Below are 13,958 nucleotides of genomic sequence, written 5' to 3'. Positions count from 1 at the left end.
ACGCACAGACCTCTACAGGCTAGAGAACGGCGGTCTTACTGCCATTAGGTATCGGGATGAAATCCTTGAACCCATGGTCAGACCCTACGCTGGTGCTGTAGGTCCTGGGTTCCTCCTGATGCACGACAATGCCCGGCCTCGTGGCAAGTGTGTGCAGGCAGTATCTGGAGGATGAAGGAATTGATACAATCGAATGGCCCTCACGATCACCTGACCTAAACCCGATAGAACACCTCTGGGACATAATGTTTCGGTCCATCAGACGTCGTCGGGTTGCTCCTCAGACTTTACAGGAGCTCACTGATGCCCTTAGACAGATCTGGGAGGACATCCCACAAGACACCATCGGTCGTCTCATTAGGAGCATGCCGCGACGTTGTCAAGCATGCATACAAGCACGTGGGGGCCACACGAGATATTGAGAAGCATTTTGAGTTGCAGAAATAGAATTTTGGCAAAATGGACTAACCTGCCACATCATTTTTTCACTTTGATTTTTGGGGTGTCTATATATTGAGCCTTCTGTAGGCTGAAAACTTTTATTTCCATCAAAAGATGTGCCATCCTTTTGTTCCTAAGACATTAAACTGTCCATATCAGTTTAGATATCCAACATATTTCTTTTTCACATTGAAATCTGATGTGTTTTCAAAGTGTTCCTTTAATTTTTTTGAGCAGTGTATTAACATGCAGACTTCCTTTGGAGCAGACTCATATTTGTAAAATCTTGGCTGTGTACGAAGCGTCCAAGCATGAAAAAGGTTTAAGCCTCACTGACAGAGGGAGGCCTTGGAAAATGATGTCAGGATTACAGAACCAATACACCTTAGGCTCACTATTTATCAATCAACCTTCATAAAAAGCTATCCATGACAGAAAACTTAAAGAAGTATGTGCAATAAATGTCTTTATTGAATAATAACAGCAAGTGACTAGAAAACTGAGGACATCAAATGTGTTTGACATCTGATCAGCACTCAGCAGGTGATCAATACTATAATCTGGAAGTTTCAAAGACAAAACACCTTGAGTGAACTTAAATAAAGCAGCTAAGCAGAAACCTGCTGAACCCTAACACTGACAGAGAGCGCCCCTAAGAGAGAGCGTCCCTGACAGAGCGCCCCCTGGCTTCAGCTGTGACCCATCTGGTGAACTGTGAAGGCAGCACACGATACAAATACACACAAGTTACAACAACTTGATGAGTTCATAGATGACGGGGCAAAAGTCAGACAGAAAGTTTGTGCGTGTTTGTGTACAGGAAGTAAAGCTGGTCCTTTCCCAGAATACACCGGGAGCAATCGTCATCAGAAAACCTGGAGGACCTTAGTGCTGCGTCCAATTGATGCTCTTCAGGTCCACTCCTTCCTGAACCATCTCCCAGAGAGGACTGGAGGGAGGGAGAGGGAGGGAGGGAGACAGAGAGAGAGAGAGAGAGAGAGAGAGAGAGAGAGGGGGACAGAGAGAGAGAGAGAGAGAGAGAGAGAGAGAGGGGGACAGAGAGAGAGAGAGAGAGAGAGAGAGAGAGAGAGAGAGAGAGAGAGAGAGGGTGACAGAGAGAGGGGGAGAGAGAGAGAGAGAGAGAGAGAGGGGGACAGAGAGAGAGAGAGAGAGAGAGAGAGAGAGAGAGAGAGAGAGAGAGAGAGAGAGAGAGAGAGGGTGACAGAGAGAGAGAGAGAGAGAGAGAGAGAGAGAGAGAGGGTGACAGAGAGAGGGGGAGAGAGAGAGAGAGAGAGAGGGAGAGAGAGAGGGTGACAGAGAGAGGGAGAGAGAGAGGGTGACAGAGAGAGAGAGGGGGACAGAGAGAGAGAGAGAGAGAGACAGAAAGAAGTGAGAGACGTTTTGTGTATTCATCAGGTCCTGGTATACAAAGAAAGTTCTTTGTGGACCTGCTAAGACGTTTCACCTCTACACTTTCAGATCAGGATCCGAAGTGAAATCTGTCTGTCTGTCTGTCTGTCTGTCTGTCTGTCTGTCTGTCTGTCTCTGGGTCCATGATCTCGCGTTAAGAGCCTCTAAAGCTCCTCTACATGGAGACTGAAGCTTAGATACAGACTAACATGTTGACCTCTGACCCTGTGTTGTACGTTGTCACGGATCTCTATCCTATAGTGACTTCTGGTTGAGAACAAACAGTAGAAGAAGAACAGAGATGTGAGGAGGTGTTAGCCTCATTACATCTCTCTCTCTCTCTCTCTCTCTCTCTCTCACCCACCTCATCTCTCTGAGTCTCCAGACGTGCTGGATGCATTTGTTTGCTGTGAAATCCACTTCTGCTGTGGTGGTGAACCTGCCAAGGCCAAACCTGACACACACACACACACACACACACACACGGTTATCTGTTGTGTTGCTCCTAGCTGGAGTGAGTGTGTTGCTGTAGTTGTGTGGTACCTGATTGAGGAGTGAGCGAGGTCTTCATCTGCTCCGATCGCTCTGAGGACATACGACGGCTCCAGAGACGCTGAGGTACAAGCACTACACACACACACACACAACATACATAGATATGATATAGATGACGTGTCTCTATTTCATGTCATTTAAGCTGTGTGTGTGTGTGTCTGACCTCCCAGATGACAGAGCGATATCCTTCAGAGCCATCAGCAGACTCTCTCCCTCCACATAGGCAAAGGACAGGTTAACACAGCCTGTGACACACACACACACACACTCAGTCATTGAACAACACAGACAAACCCTAAGAGTAAACAGTCAGACACATTGTGTGTGTGTGTGTGTGTGTGTGTGTGTGTGTGTGTGTGTGTGTGTGTGTGTGTGTGTGTGTGTGTGTGTGTGTGTGTGTGTGTGTGTGTGTGTGTGTGTGTGTGTGTGTGTGTGTGTGTGTGTGTGTGTGTGTGTGTATATACCAGGGTAGCGTTGTTCTGGATCTCCATTCATGATGACATCAGGAATTTCAGACATGATCTTGTGAACCAGACGATCGGCCAGCATGGACACTCTGCGGTGATCATACTGACACACACACACACACACACACACAAACATGTCTATGGCGTCTCTGGGTGCGTTTGTTTCATCTCCGGGTGTCTGGGTGCGTTTGTTTTACCTCCATCTCTTGCTGTGCGATGCTGCAGGCAGCTCCCAGCCCCACAGCCAGCGGGGTGGGGACAGTCCCAGAGCGTAGCCCCCTCTCCTGTCCGCCCCCATTTTGCAACGGCTCCAAACGCACCCTGGGGCGACGACGCACATACAGAGCACCCACACCTACACACACACACAGTCAGTCAGTCCTTGGACAGCACACATTAACCTGTAAGAGTCAGCGGTCAGTGTTCTGCACCTTTAGGACCGTAGATCTTGTGCCCACTGATGGACATCAGGTCAATCTTGTCTTCAGTCACATCCAGGGGAATTTTACCAGCAGCCTGCGCAGCGTCCGTGTGGAAGAAGACTCCTTTAGAACGACAGATGCCCCCTGCAGAAGAAGACTAATCAGCTGCCTAGGTTCAACAGCTACAACAAGAGAAGAGGGTGGTATGTTTCCATAGTTACCAATCTCTCTGATAGGCTGCTTGACCCCGATCTCATTGTTGACAGTCATCACGGACACCAGCGATGTTTCAGGACGAATTGATGCTTCCAAAAGCTACACACACACACACACACACACACACACACACACACACACACACACACACACACACACACACACACACACACACACACACACACACACACACACACACACACACACACACACACACACACAGCATTAACACACCCTGTATCATCTCTACCTGCCGTGTCTTCATGTGTGAGTGAAGTCTTTGTACCTCCAGGTCCACCAATCCGTTGGGCAGGACCGGCAGGTAGGTGACATCCAAGCCTTCAGCCCCCAGGACTCTGCAGGAGTCCAGGACACATTTATGTTCCGTCTGAGTGGTGATGACGTGGCGCTTTTTGGCCTGATAGAACCTGCCCACGCCCTGTGGGGGGGGGGGGGGGGGGGGGTCACAGGGTCACCACAGAGTCACAAGGGACTAAAGATCTGATCATTCTGTTCTGCTCTTCTCACCTTGATGGCCATGTTGTTAGACTCAGTGGCCCCGCTGGTGAAGATGATCTCTCTGGGATCTGCACCAATCAGATCAGCCACCTGCTGCTCAGACAGACAGGTAGAGAGAGCGAGAGAGCAAGAGAGAGAGAGCGAGAGAGAGAGAGAGTGAGTAATTGGGACAAAGTTGAGCAGTAGCATGAGGTTGACTGACTCTCTCTCTCTCTCTCTCTACCTTCCTGGCCGTCTCCATGGCGCTCTCACTCTCCCAGCCGTAGGCGTGTGTTCTGGAATGAGGGTTACCAAAGAAATTCACCTGGTAGGGCAACATGGCATCCAGCACCCGAGGGTCCTACAGGCACACACACACACACACACACATACACAATGAAGTGACACATCCAGACTCTATAGGAAGGTGTGTACAGGTAACGATGACGGTTACCATGGGTGTGGTGGCCTGGAGGTCCATGTAGAGTGGGCGGGGCTCATCTTTCTCCACTTCCTGGTTTACAATCAGCTCTGCAGCTTCTACACAGGAAGAGATAATAAACTCAGTCATGATCTTCATCTCCTTCACCTCTGACCTCTGTCAGTGTGTAGATGTTCTTCTTCTACTTCTCTTCAGGTCTGTAGGTCTCTGATGGACCCTGATGGATCCATGATCTTGCGTTAGAGCCTCTAAAGCTCCTCTACATGAAGACAGAAGCTTAGATACAGAATAACATGTTGACCTCTGACCTTTGACCCTGTTCTGTATGTTGTCATGGATCTCTATCCTATAGTGACTTCTGGTTGAGAACAAACAGTAGAAGAAGAACAGAGATGTGAGGAGGTGTTAGCCTCATTACATCATCATACAGCTCACTGAGTGAATCCAGGAGATACTTGAGCTTTTATTGTGGAGGGCAGAACTTTTATCTTTGTGCTGTAGAAGAAACAACATGGATCCATGAGGGTCCATCAGAGACCTACAGAGCTGAAGAGGAGGAGAACATCTACACACACAGAGGAACTTCAGTTTACAGCTGAGTGACTCACAGAAGTGAGATTACATCATCCTTTGTTCTTCCCACATTGTTACAGCAGCAAAGTGGAGAGTGCAAAACAATAAAGGGCTTCAAAATAAAGTAAGAGCCTAACAAAAGTACAACTAAGTACAGAAAGAGTAAATGGATGACTTTGTTACATGTTGTCTACGTTACATGTTATCTACGTTACATGTTGTCTATGTTACATGTTATCTACGTTACATGTTGTCTATGTTACATGTTGTCTATGTTACATGTTGTCTATGTTACATGTTGTCTACGTAGCATGTTGTCTATATTACATGTTGTCTATGTTACATGTTGTCTACGTTACATGTTGTCTGTCTATGTTACATGTTGTCTATGTTACATGTTGTCTATGTTACATGTTGTCTACGTTACATGTTGTCTATGTTACATGTTGTCTATGTTACATGTTGTCTATGTTACATGTTGTCTATGTTACATGTTGTCTATGTTACATGTTGTCTATGTTACATGTTGTCTATGTTACATGTTGTCCATGTTACATGTTGTCTATGTTACATGTTGTACATGAGGGGGTGTTACATTGTGTTTACTAGCAGAGGAGCTGATTGACCAGTCTGTTATAAATGAAACAGTTTATCTTTTATCACAGGATGTATAGTATGCTGATATAAGAAGTATAATCATCTCATCTTCTATCTATGACTCTCAGAGTTATGAGTGACCTTACACAAACATTACATCACATTCTGAAAACAGGAATAATCGTTTCGTAAACAAACAGAAAACAAAGCAGATATATAAGAGAAATCAATACATAAAAACAATCTGAAGCAAAAATGTATTCCTGCGAGTTTCTCTGTGTTTATCCTCCAATGTGACTGCGTCATGTAACCTGTGTGTGTTTGTGTGTGTGTGTGTGTGTGTCCGGTACCTGCGTGCACGCAGCGGGCGCTCCCCCCGCTGGTTCCCCTCAGGACCCCGAGGCCCCTCAGCGCCCTCAGGACGCCACTGGAGCTTCTCGCCGGACCGAACATCTTCTTCCTCTTCTTCTTCTCCTTTCAGGCCAAACAAACCGACCCGTCCGCCGCTCTGACGCACTTTGTTCCGCTGCTTCTGGCGGAACAGAACAACAGAACAACTTCTCACAAGAGTCACTTGGTTTTCGCGGCGCAGTTGCGTAGTGACTCTCCTTCTTCTTCTGCTGCTTCTGCTGCTGCTGCTTCTTCTTCTTCTGCTGCTGCTGCTGCTGCTGCTGCTGCTGCTGCTGCTTCTGCTGCTACTTCGTCTTCTGCTCCTGTAGCCAAGAGTTCTTTATCTTCCTCTGGTTTAACTTTAACGACGGCTTACAAACAGCAAATGATGCATTACTGCCACCTGCTGGTCTGGATGTAAAACTACACATTAAATAACGCTCTCATAACAGTTAGAGTTAAAAACATATCCGGGTCATGATGTAAGTGTTCAGTCATTTCCGGGTCATGGTGTTTCCTCAGATGAAATTCTCCCTCCGGTTCTGCTGGTAGCTGCTGGAACAACGGACACATGATGACGTCACACTTGCTGTCAATCTTTATCAAGATGATGGAAAGAAGACAAATAGATACAATCTATTTAAGTTTAATAAAAGCTGCCTGAAAATGTGTGTGTGTGTGTGTGTGTGTGTGTGTGTGTGTGTGTGTGTGTGTGTGTGTGTGTCAATCATTACAATTCATGAAGTTTGGGTTTGTGAATACTGAGATATTTTCTTGCTTTTTCTTAGATACATTTTCATTGACTTTGTTTTTCTAAGAACCATTTAATCTGACAGCAGCTGATCGACTCCAAAGACCACAAGGAGACAGAAGTTTGTACACAGACAGGAAGCAGCTTTATGGATTACTGATTTAAGATATGACAAGTGTCAAAGGTCATACTGAACGAGGCTGGGAGAGAGACTGAGAGAGAGAGAGAGGCAGATAGACACAGAGAGAGAGGGACAGAGAGAGAGAGAGGCAGAGGGAGATAGAGAGACACAGAGAGGGAGATAGACTGATCCTACTTCTTCAGGTTGTGCCTTGTAGGTTCTGCAGGTGAGCGACCATGCTGAGAAGAACAGGAAGTGTCAGTGCAGTGCAGGCTTGTTTCAGCTCCGCCCCCCCTCCTCCCCCAGAGCGCTTCACACTCCATTACCCAGCAGGCAGCAGGAGCAGGAAGTACAGGGCGGGGTCAGAGGCGGCACAGATGGGCCCGGATCAGATCAACCACATTCTAAAGGTCAGGAGCCCAAACAAGCATGAGCCACGCCCTCTTGACCTTGACAGCCAATAACATCAAAATTAGAAATGGTGGAAAATCAAGCTTGGAACAAATGGGCGTGGCCTCCATGACTGCAGCCCCACCATCAGGCTGATTGACACATAAATCACTGCATTCTGTCTGTTTTCTGCTGGTAGGCCAATGAGTACAGCCACATCCTGCCCAGAGGCCCCGCCTCCCACGGGGTGCTGAGTTTCCATAGCAACCTCTTGCCTTCCAACCACCCAAGCGAAGACTGTCGCAGCAGCGCCACCTGCCTGCCGGGCGGCGGCGTGCTGTTTGGCGTGTTCGACGGGCACGCGGGGGCGGCGTGCGCTCAGGCTGTCAGCCAGAGGCTCTTCTACTACATCACTGTGGCAACACTGCCGCTGAAGACGCTGGTGGAGGTGGAGCGGGCGGTGGATGAGGAACGAGCGATACCTCCACTGCTGGAGTGGCACAAACACCCACAAGACCACTGCAGCCATGACGGAGGAGAGATCTCCTTCCTCAGCCTCCGCAACTACTGGCAGGAGAGACTGGAGGAGGTGCAGGAGGAGGAGGTGAGGAAGAGGAGGAGATAAGGGAGAGCAGTGGGGTGAGGATAAAGAAAGGGGGAGAGGTAGAAGAGGAAGTCCTCCTCCTGCAGGATGAAGGCATGAGAATGTTTATGATGACATCACTCTCTCCCTTCTCTGATTGGCTGCAGGAGGGCAGCAGGGTGGCGTCAGCGCTGGTGGACGCCTTCTGTCGCTTGGACTACGACCTGTCTGTGGAGGCCCAGGTCCATCTGTCCCTGTCCTCACTCAGGTTCTCATCCTGACCTTTGAGTTCACCTGCAGCTCGTCATGCTGAATTCACATGTTGCCAGTAAAAAGCCTCGTTACCGTGGCATCGGTCTGACGGTCGGACCAGACGAGAGCCACAACTTCCTGTTGCAATTGTGGAGAACGTTCTGCAAACACAGCAAAGTTTTGATACTAAGATTTCTGTTTTCAGAAAAAGACAAACATGGTTACGCAACCATGACATGATGAGTTAAGATTCAACCAAAATAAGACGTCTTAGTTGGCAGCTCACTAGTTACTGACCCAGTGGACCCAGTGGACCCAGTGGACCTGTTATGTTGTCTGTTGCTTGTTTCTGTCTCCTGAACACCGTCAACATGTGAACACAGCATCAGGATCAGTGTGACCACCTTCCTCATCGGTTGTCTCATTGTCTGTCTGTCTGTCTCTCTTTCTCTCTCTCTGTCTCTCAGACGAGCGTCTCTCCCAGGGGAGCCGTCGTCTCTGGCCTCCCCCCTCCAGGTGGCGCTGTCTGGCAGCACCGCCTGCGTCGCCCACATTTCTAACGGCATCCTGCATGTTGCTAACCTGGGCGACAGTCGAGCGATTCTCGGTGTCCAGGAGACAGACGGCCGCTGGTCTGTCCTGAGCCTCACCAACGACCACAACGCCCAGAATCCTGATGAGGTGCAAAGGATTCTGGGAGAACACCCACTCTCTGAGCAGCGGACGGTGGTTCGCCACGACCGCCTGCTGGGCCTGCTGCTGCCCTTCAGGGCCTTTGGCGACGTTCGTTTCAAATGGAGCGCCGAAACGCTGAGTCGGCTTTATGAAACACGACCAGACGTCCTGTCGCCACTCGGCGAAGCCGTGCAGATGCAGCCGCCCCACTACGTGACTCCGCCCTACCTGAGCGCCACGCCTGAGATCAGCAGACACCAGATCCGAGCCGTCGACAAGTTCCTGATCCTAGCGACCGACGGACTGTGGGAGCTGATGCACCGACAGACGGTCGTCCAGCTGGTGGGAGAACAGCTGACAGGTCAAATACATTCATAACAAGAATTACATGAATAATTACACATCAGCTGAAAGCTCGACTCTCTTACTCTGTTGATGCTTTGGCGTTGTGATCAGGATCCTAGCAGAGGTGTGTGTGTGTGTGTGTGTGAGAGAGTATGTGAAAGGTTAGTTGGCTGTTGCAATGTTAGCAATGTGGGCTAAGTGGTTGCCATGGTGATATGGTATTATGGGGTGGGTAATGACTCACTAATAGCTAATGCTTGGATACGGTACAGGTCTGCAGCAGCAGAGACCCATCATTCCTGGCGATGGCGTTACTCTGGGCAGCCTGCAGCGCCTCCTGCTCGACAGGAAGGGGCGTGTTCTGTCTGTGCGAGAGGACCAAAACACTGCCACCCACCTGCTGCGCCATGCCCTGGGGGATGATGGGTATGGAGGGGTGGAGCCTAAACGCCTGGCCAACATGCTCAGTCTGCCTGCACACGTGGCCAGGAGGTACCGCGATGATGTCACCATCACCATCGTTCATCTGAATGACGTGTAAGCAGCAGAGCCACGCCTCCATCAACTCTCTATTTGTTTAACAATCTTTTACTATATCAAAATACAATTTGTGATTTTTCCTCTCTTCAAAAAAGTAAAATCTATAAGTTTGCGAGAGAAACGACTTGAGATGTAAGGAGTTAAAGAATGAAGAAGTAAAAGCAGCGGCTGCCTTTGTGCTCACAGCTCAACAGGCTGAGGGTTTAGATCCAGTGAGCTAAGAGAAGAACTGATGTCCTGAATGTAAAGATGGAAACGTGTTGTTGTCACGCTGGAATAAAGAGAAACAGACTCAGCTTCCTGCTGTCCAGGCTCAGCGTCACACTTCATATGGTTTTACTCCCAGAGCCGATTACAGAAGAATGCAAAGTCCCTGATCTCAGATTTTGTTGAAGAATGAGAGTTTACTTCCAAATCATAGAAAACTTCAATGTCGATGAAACAGAAACAATCTTAAGTGATGAATGCGTCCCAAGGAGGAGTGATGCATGCTGGGATACGCTGGAGGACAGAGTGAACTGAGCTCATGATTGTGAATGAATTAGAAACTTTATTGACACAAATAAAAACATAGAAATACTGTACAGACAGAGGACAAACAGGGAGAGGAAGAGGAAGAGGAGGGTAAAAGCAGCAGCAGCTTCTTCACTTCCGCAGGCTGGAATGCAGATGAGCTTTAAAGGCTGCAAGACACACACACACACACACACACACACACACACACACAGTGAGATTCCCACAATGCACTGCTTCCTGGCTGATATGAGCTTAACAGCATTGACTGAGGTCAAATGAACTTCTCACCTTCCTGGTTCCCCCACAGGTCGGCGGCGGCCATGTTCAGAGGACTCTCATTGTTTGGTTCTGATAACAGGAAGTGATGTCACAGGTTATGTATTTAGAAATAAGATATGAGACATATTAGAACAATATTTCACTTCATGCTGCTGATTGAAGAGATACTTTCAGCTGTGACTGAAGACTGAGGTGAACGCAGCATGTACCACTCTACAGCTGGACATTGAACGCATCATCAACACAAAGCGATGGGATGGGACAGCGTTGCCGTAGTTACCTCCTAGCAGGCTCTGGATGGACAGCAGGATGGAGCGAACGTCGTAAAGCGCCGACCATTTGTCCTTCAGGATGTCCAGACAGATGAAGCCCTGCTCGTCCACGTTGGGATGGAAACACGGCGTGACGAACTTCACGTGTGGAGCCTGGTAGGGGTAACAGCTGGGGAAGTCCAGGGAGAGGCGGAACCTGAGGCCCTCGTACACCTGACACACACACACACACACACTTATGGGCAGGCTGCTGGTTGGATTCCTGCCTCAGAGCTGTTGAGCAGAGACTCACAGGTCACTGAGGAGGCAGAGCTTCACAGCTGATCTCAGAATGTAAAGAGGACAGGAAGTCACAGCTTCATATGCATGCTGAGTCACATTACGTCATCACCCTGACCGTACCGTGTCCTGAGGGCCATCGATGGTGCCGATCCATTTGAAGAGGTTGTCCGATTCTGGAAAGGCAGAGATCCCTTTATCGCCCGACATCTGGTCATCAACACAAAGAGAGGAAGTTCATGAAGCTGAAACCTGAGACCACCTGAAGAAGATGAAGACACGAAGACACGAAGGAACGAAGACACGAAGACATGAACGAAGACACGAAGGAACGAAGACACGAGGGAACGAAGACACGAAGGAACGAAGACACGAGGGAACACAGACACGAAGGAACGAAGACACGAGGGAACACAGACACGAAGGAACGAAGACACGAGGGAACGAAGACACGAAGGAACGAAGACACGAGGGAACGAAGACACGAGGGAACGAAGACACGAAGCAACCAAGACACGAGGGAACGAAGACAAGAAGGAACGAAGACACGAGGGAACGAAGACACGAGGGAACGAAGACACGAGGGAACGAAGACACGAGGGAACGAAGACACGAGGGAACGAAGACACGAGGGAACGAAGACAAGAAGGAACGAAGACACGAGGGAACGAAGACACGAGGGAACGAAGACACGAAGCAACGAAGACACGAAGCAACCAAGACACGAGGGAACCAAGACACGAAGACACGAAGACATGAAGGAACGAAGACACGAAGACATGAAGGAACGAAGACACAAAGACATGAAGGAACGAAGACACGAAGACATGAAGGAACGAAGACACGAAGGAACGAAGACACGAAGGAACGAAGACAGGAAGGAACGAAGACACGAAGGAACGAAGACACGAAGGAACGAAGACACGAAGGAACGAAGACACGAGGGAACGAAGACACGAGGGAACCAAGACACGAAGGAACGAAGACACGAAGGAACGAAGACACGAAGGAACGAAGACACGAGGGAACGAAGACACGAGGGAACCAAGACACGAAGGAACGAAGACACGAAGGAACGAAGACACGAAGACACGAAGGAACGAAGACATGAAGGAACTCACCATCAGAGTCATCAGCTCCTGCTGCAACCTGCAACCAGAGACAGAGAGAGAGAGAGAGAGAGACACAGTCAATGACGAAGTGGCCCAGCTGAGGTCCAGAGGAACCAGAACCTCTTACCGTTTGGACACTGATCCTTTAGCCGCGCTGCCGCCGCTCTCTGTGCCTTTCAGAGCGGCTGAGGAGGAAGAGGAGGCTGCAGCAGGGTCCAAGTTCTGAGAGGCCATGTCTACACACACACACACACACACACACACACACACAGTTAGCTTCGTGCTCAGAGTGTTAGCTCATGGCGCCATTAGCCTGCTAGCATTGTTACCGTGAGAACTCAAACAGCAGATGAAGATGACGTGAAGCCGTAAACAAAGTTCAGTCTCACCTTGTCTCCGTGTCTCCGTGTCTCCGTGTCTCTCTGTCTCTCTGTTCACCGTCTTCTCTCTGGTCCTCACTCTCTCCCGCCCCCCAGTTTAAACGGGCTCAGAGCCTCACTGACAGCCAATCAGCCGCCGATCTTTAAAAACAAACAACGGTCTGTGAACCAATAAAACGCGCATCTTGGAGAATACGACGCGGTGATTGGTCCGCAAAGAGGAAGCAAAAGCCGAAACGTCAGCAGCGCAGAAGTTAAAAATAAAAGTCCAGACATTTCACCAAATCATGTCATAAAACAAGCAGAACCACAGCTCAAGGTTTACTCCGTGATATGCATCGTTTCCAAGCTTTCTGTTGATTCAATACTAATCTGACCCGGAAGCACTGCGCGTGTTTGTGTGCGTCACTTCCTGCCGGTGCATCGAGCGCGCAGACACAATGAACGCGCCGCCAGCATTCGAGTCTTTTCTGCTGTTTGAAGGAGAGAAAAAGATCAGCATCACTAAAGACACGAAGGTCCCGAATGCCTGTCTGTTCACCCTGAACAAGGAGGACCACACTGTGGGGAACATCATCAGAGCGTGAGACAGGCACACACACGGGGCCGGGGGGGGGGGGGGGGGAGGGAGAGGGAGAGGGAGAGAGAGAGAGAGAGAGAGAGAGAGAGAGAGAGAGAGAGAGAGAGAGAGAGAGAGAGAGAGAGAGAGAGAGAGAGAGAGAGAGAGAGAGAGAGAGAGAGAGAGAGAGAGAGAGAGAGAGGATGATGTAATGAGGCTAACATCTCTCTTCTACTGTTTGTTCTCAATTCACTATAGGATAGAGAGAGAGAGTTCACTTCACATCAGACTGAACCTCTGTCTCTTTGGTGTTAAATGATGACCTGTACATGTGTGTGTGTGTGTGTGTGTGTCTCCAGACAGCTGCTGAAGGACCCTCAGGTCATGTTTGCAGGTTATAAGGTTCCTCATCCACTAGAACACAAGATTGTTATTAGAGTGCAGACGACACCTGACTACAGCCCACAGGTAACACACACACACACACACACACACACAGGTCAAATTGTATTGTTGCTGATGAATCACACAGACCAGCTGATCTACCAAAGCTCAACACTTATCAGAGCACATCTGTCTCACTCTCTCTGTCTCACTCTCCCTCTGTCTCACTCCCTCAGGAAGCGTTCACTAATGCCATCACTGACCTGATCAGCGAGCTCTCTCTGCTGGAGGAACGTTTTCGCGTTGCCATCAAGGATAAACAGGAAGGCATTGAATGAAGCTCACAACGTCACAATAACCAGCAGGTGGCGCCGCTGTGCTGCTGAGCATCAATTTAGTGTAACAAGTTTGTTTTTCATGTTTCTGAATAAAGATGTGTAAAGAAAAGTGTCTCTTCTTTGAGACGAGGCTCAGCTGCTGCACCTCAGACAGCCTGAGGGGGGCGACGT

General features: G+C 49.1%; 4 protein-coding genes across 6 annotated transcripts; 2 read left to right on the top strand and 2 right to left on the bottom strand.

The window, feature by feature from the left end:
* Nucleotides 1–890: 890 nt before the first annotated feature.
* On the bottom strand, nt 891–6,248 carry nfs1 (NFS1 cysteine desulfurase). 2 transcript variants are annotated; one of them, XM_076138926.1, is made up of 13 exons: nt 5,972–6,248; nt 4,464–4,549; nt 4,254–4,370; nt 4,040–4,123; nt 3,798–3,950; nt 3,517–3,610; nt 3,305–3,439; nt 3,071–3,228; nt 2,871–2,976; nt 2,570–2,651; nt 2,395–2,478; nt 2,216–2,305; nt 891–1,390 (listed from the first exon to the last, which is right to left on the bottom strand). In XM_076138926.1, exons 1-13 carry the CDS (start codon nt 6,072–6,074, stop codon nt 1,327–1,329), a joined length of 1,356 nt encoding a protein of 451 aa, XP_075995041.1. In that variant the 5' UTR covers nt 6,075–6,248; the 3' UTR covers nt 891–1,326. The 2 variants fall into 2 exon arrangements, with proteins under 2 accessions (XP_075995041.1, XP_075995043.1); XM_076138928.1 differs by having other exon boundaries at nt 4,464–4,546.
* Nucleotides 6,249–6,572: 324 nt separating this feature from the next.
* Nucleotides 6,573–9,966, top strand: LOC142989413 (pyruvate dehydrogenase [acetyl-transferring]-phosphatase 1, mitochondrial-like). Its single transcript, XM_076138925.1, has 5 exons — nt 6,573–7,293; nt 7,473–7,877; nt 8,024–8,124; nt 8,576–9,144; nt 9,401–9,966. The coding sequence occupies exons 1-5, from the start codon at nt 7,120–7,122 to the stop codon at nt 9,667–9,669; spliced, it is 1,518 nt and encodes a 505-aa protein (XP_075995040.1). The 5' UTR covers nt 6,573–7,119; the 3' UTR covers nt 9,670–9,966.
* A 241-nt stretch (nt 9,967–10,207) lies between these two features.
* On the bottom strand, nt 10,208–12,815 carry LOC142989406 (ubiquitin-conjugating enzyme E2 C-like). 2 transcript variants are annotated; one of them, XM_076138916.1, is made up of 7 exons: nt 12,516–12,815; nt 12,254–12,362; nt 12,136–12,163; nt 11,138–11,224; nt 10,744–10,948; nt 10,473–10,532; nt 10,208–10,351 (listed from the first exon to the last, which is right to left on the bottom strand). In XM_076138916.1, the coding sequence occupies exons 2-7, from the start codon at nt 12,358–12,360 to the stop codon at nt 10,314–10,316; spliced, it is 525 nt and encodes a 174-aa protein (XP_075995031.1). In that variant the 5' UTR covers nt 12,361–12,362; nt 12,516–12,815; the 3' UTR covers nt 10,208–10,313. The 2 variants fall into 2 exon arrangements, with proteins under 2 accessions (XP_075995031.1, XP_075995032.1); XM_076138917.1 differs by having other exon boundaries at nt 12,254–12,364; nt 12,526–12,815.
* A 92-nt stretch (nt 12,816–12,907) lies between these two features.
* Nucleotides 12,908–13,904, top strand: polr2j (RNA polymerase II subunit J). Its single transcript, XM_076138918.1, has 3 exons — nt 12,908–13,089; nt 13,425–13,533; nt 13,686–13,904. The coding sequence occupies exons 1-3, from the start codon at nt 12,947–12,949 to the stop codon at nt 13,785–13,787; spliced, it is 354 nt and encodes a 117-aa protein (XP_075995033.1). The 5' UTR covers nt 12,908–12,946; the 3' UTR covers nt 13,788–13,904.
* Nucleotides 13,905–13,958: the final 54 nt, after the last annotated feature.

The sequence above is a fragment of the Genypterus blacodes genome, unplaced genomic scaffold (assembly GCF_046128005.1).
Source record: "Genypterus blacodes isolate CSIRO-AG114 ecotype Tasmania unplaced genomic scaffold, CSIRO-AGI_Gbla_v1 ptg000418l_1, whole genome shotgun sequence".
In the NCBI taxonomy this organism is placed as follows: Eukaryota; Metazoa; Chordata; class Actinopteri; order Ophidiiformes; family Ophidiidae; genus Genypterus; species Genypterus blacodes.
The sequence above is the reverse complement of the archived record's forward strand: the minus strand, read 5'-3'. Positions and strand labels throughout refer to the sequence as shown.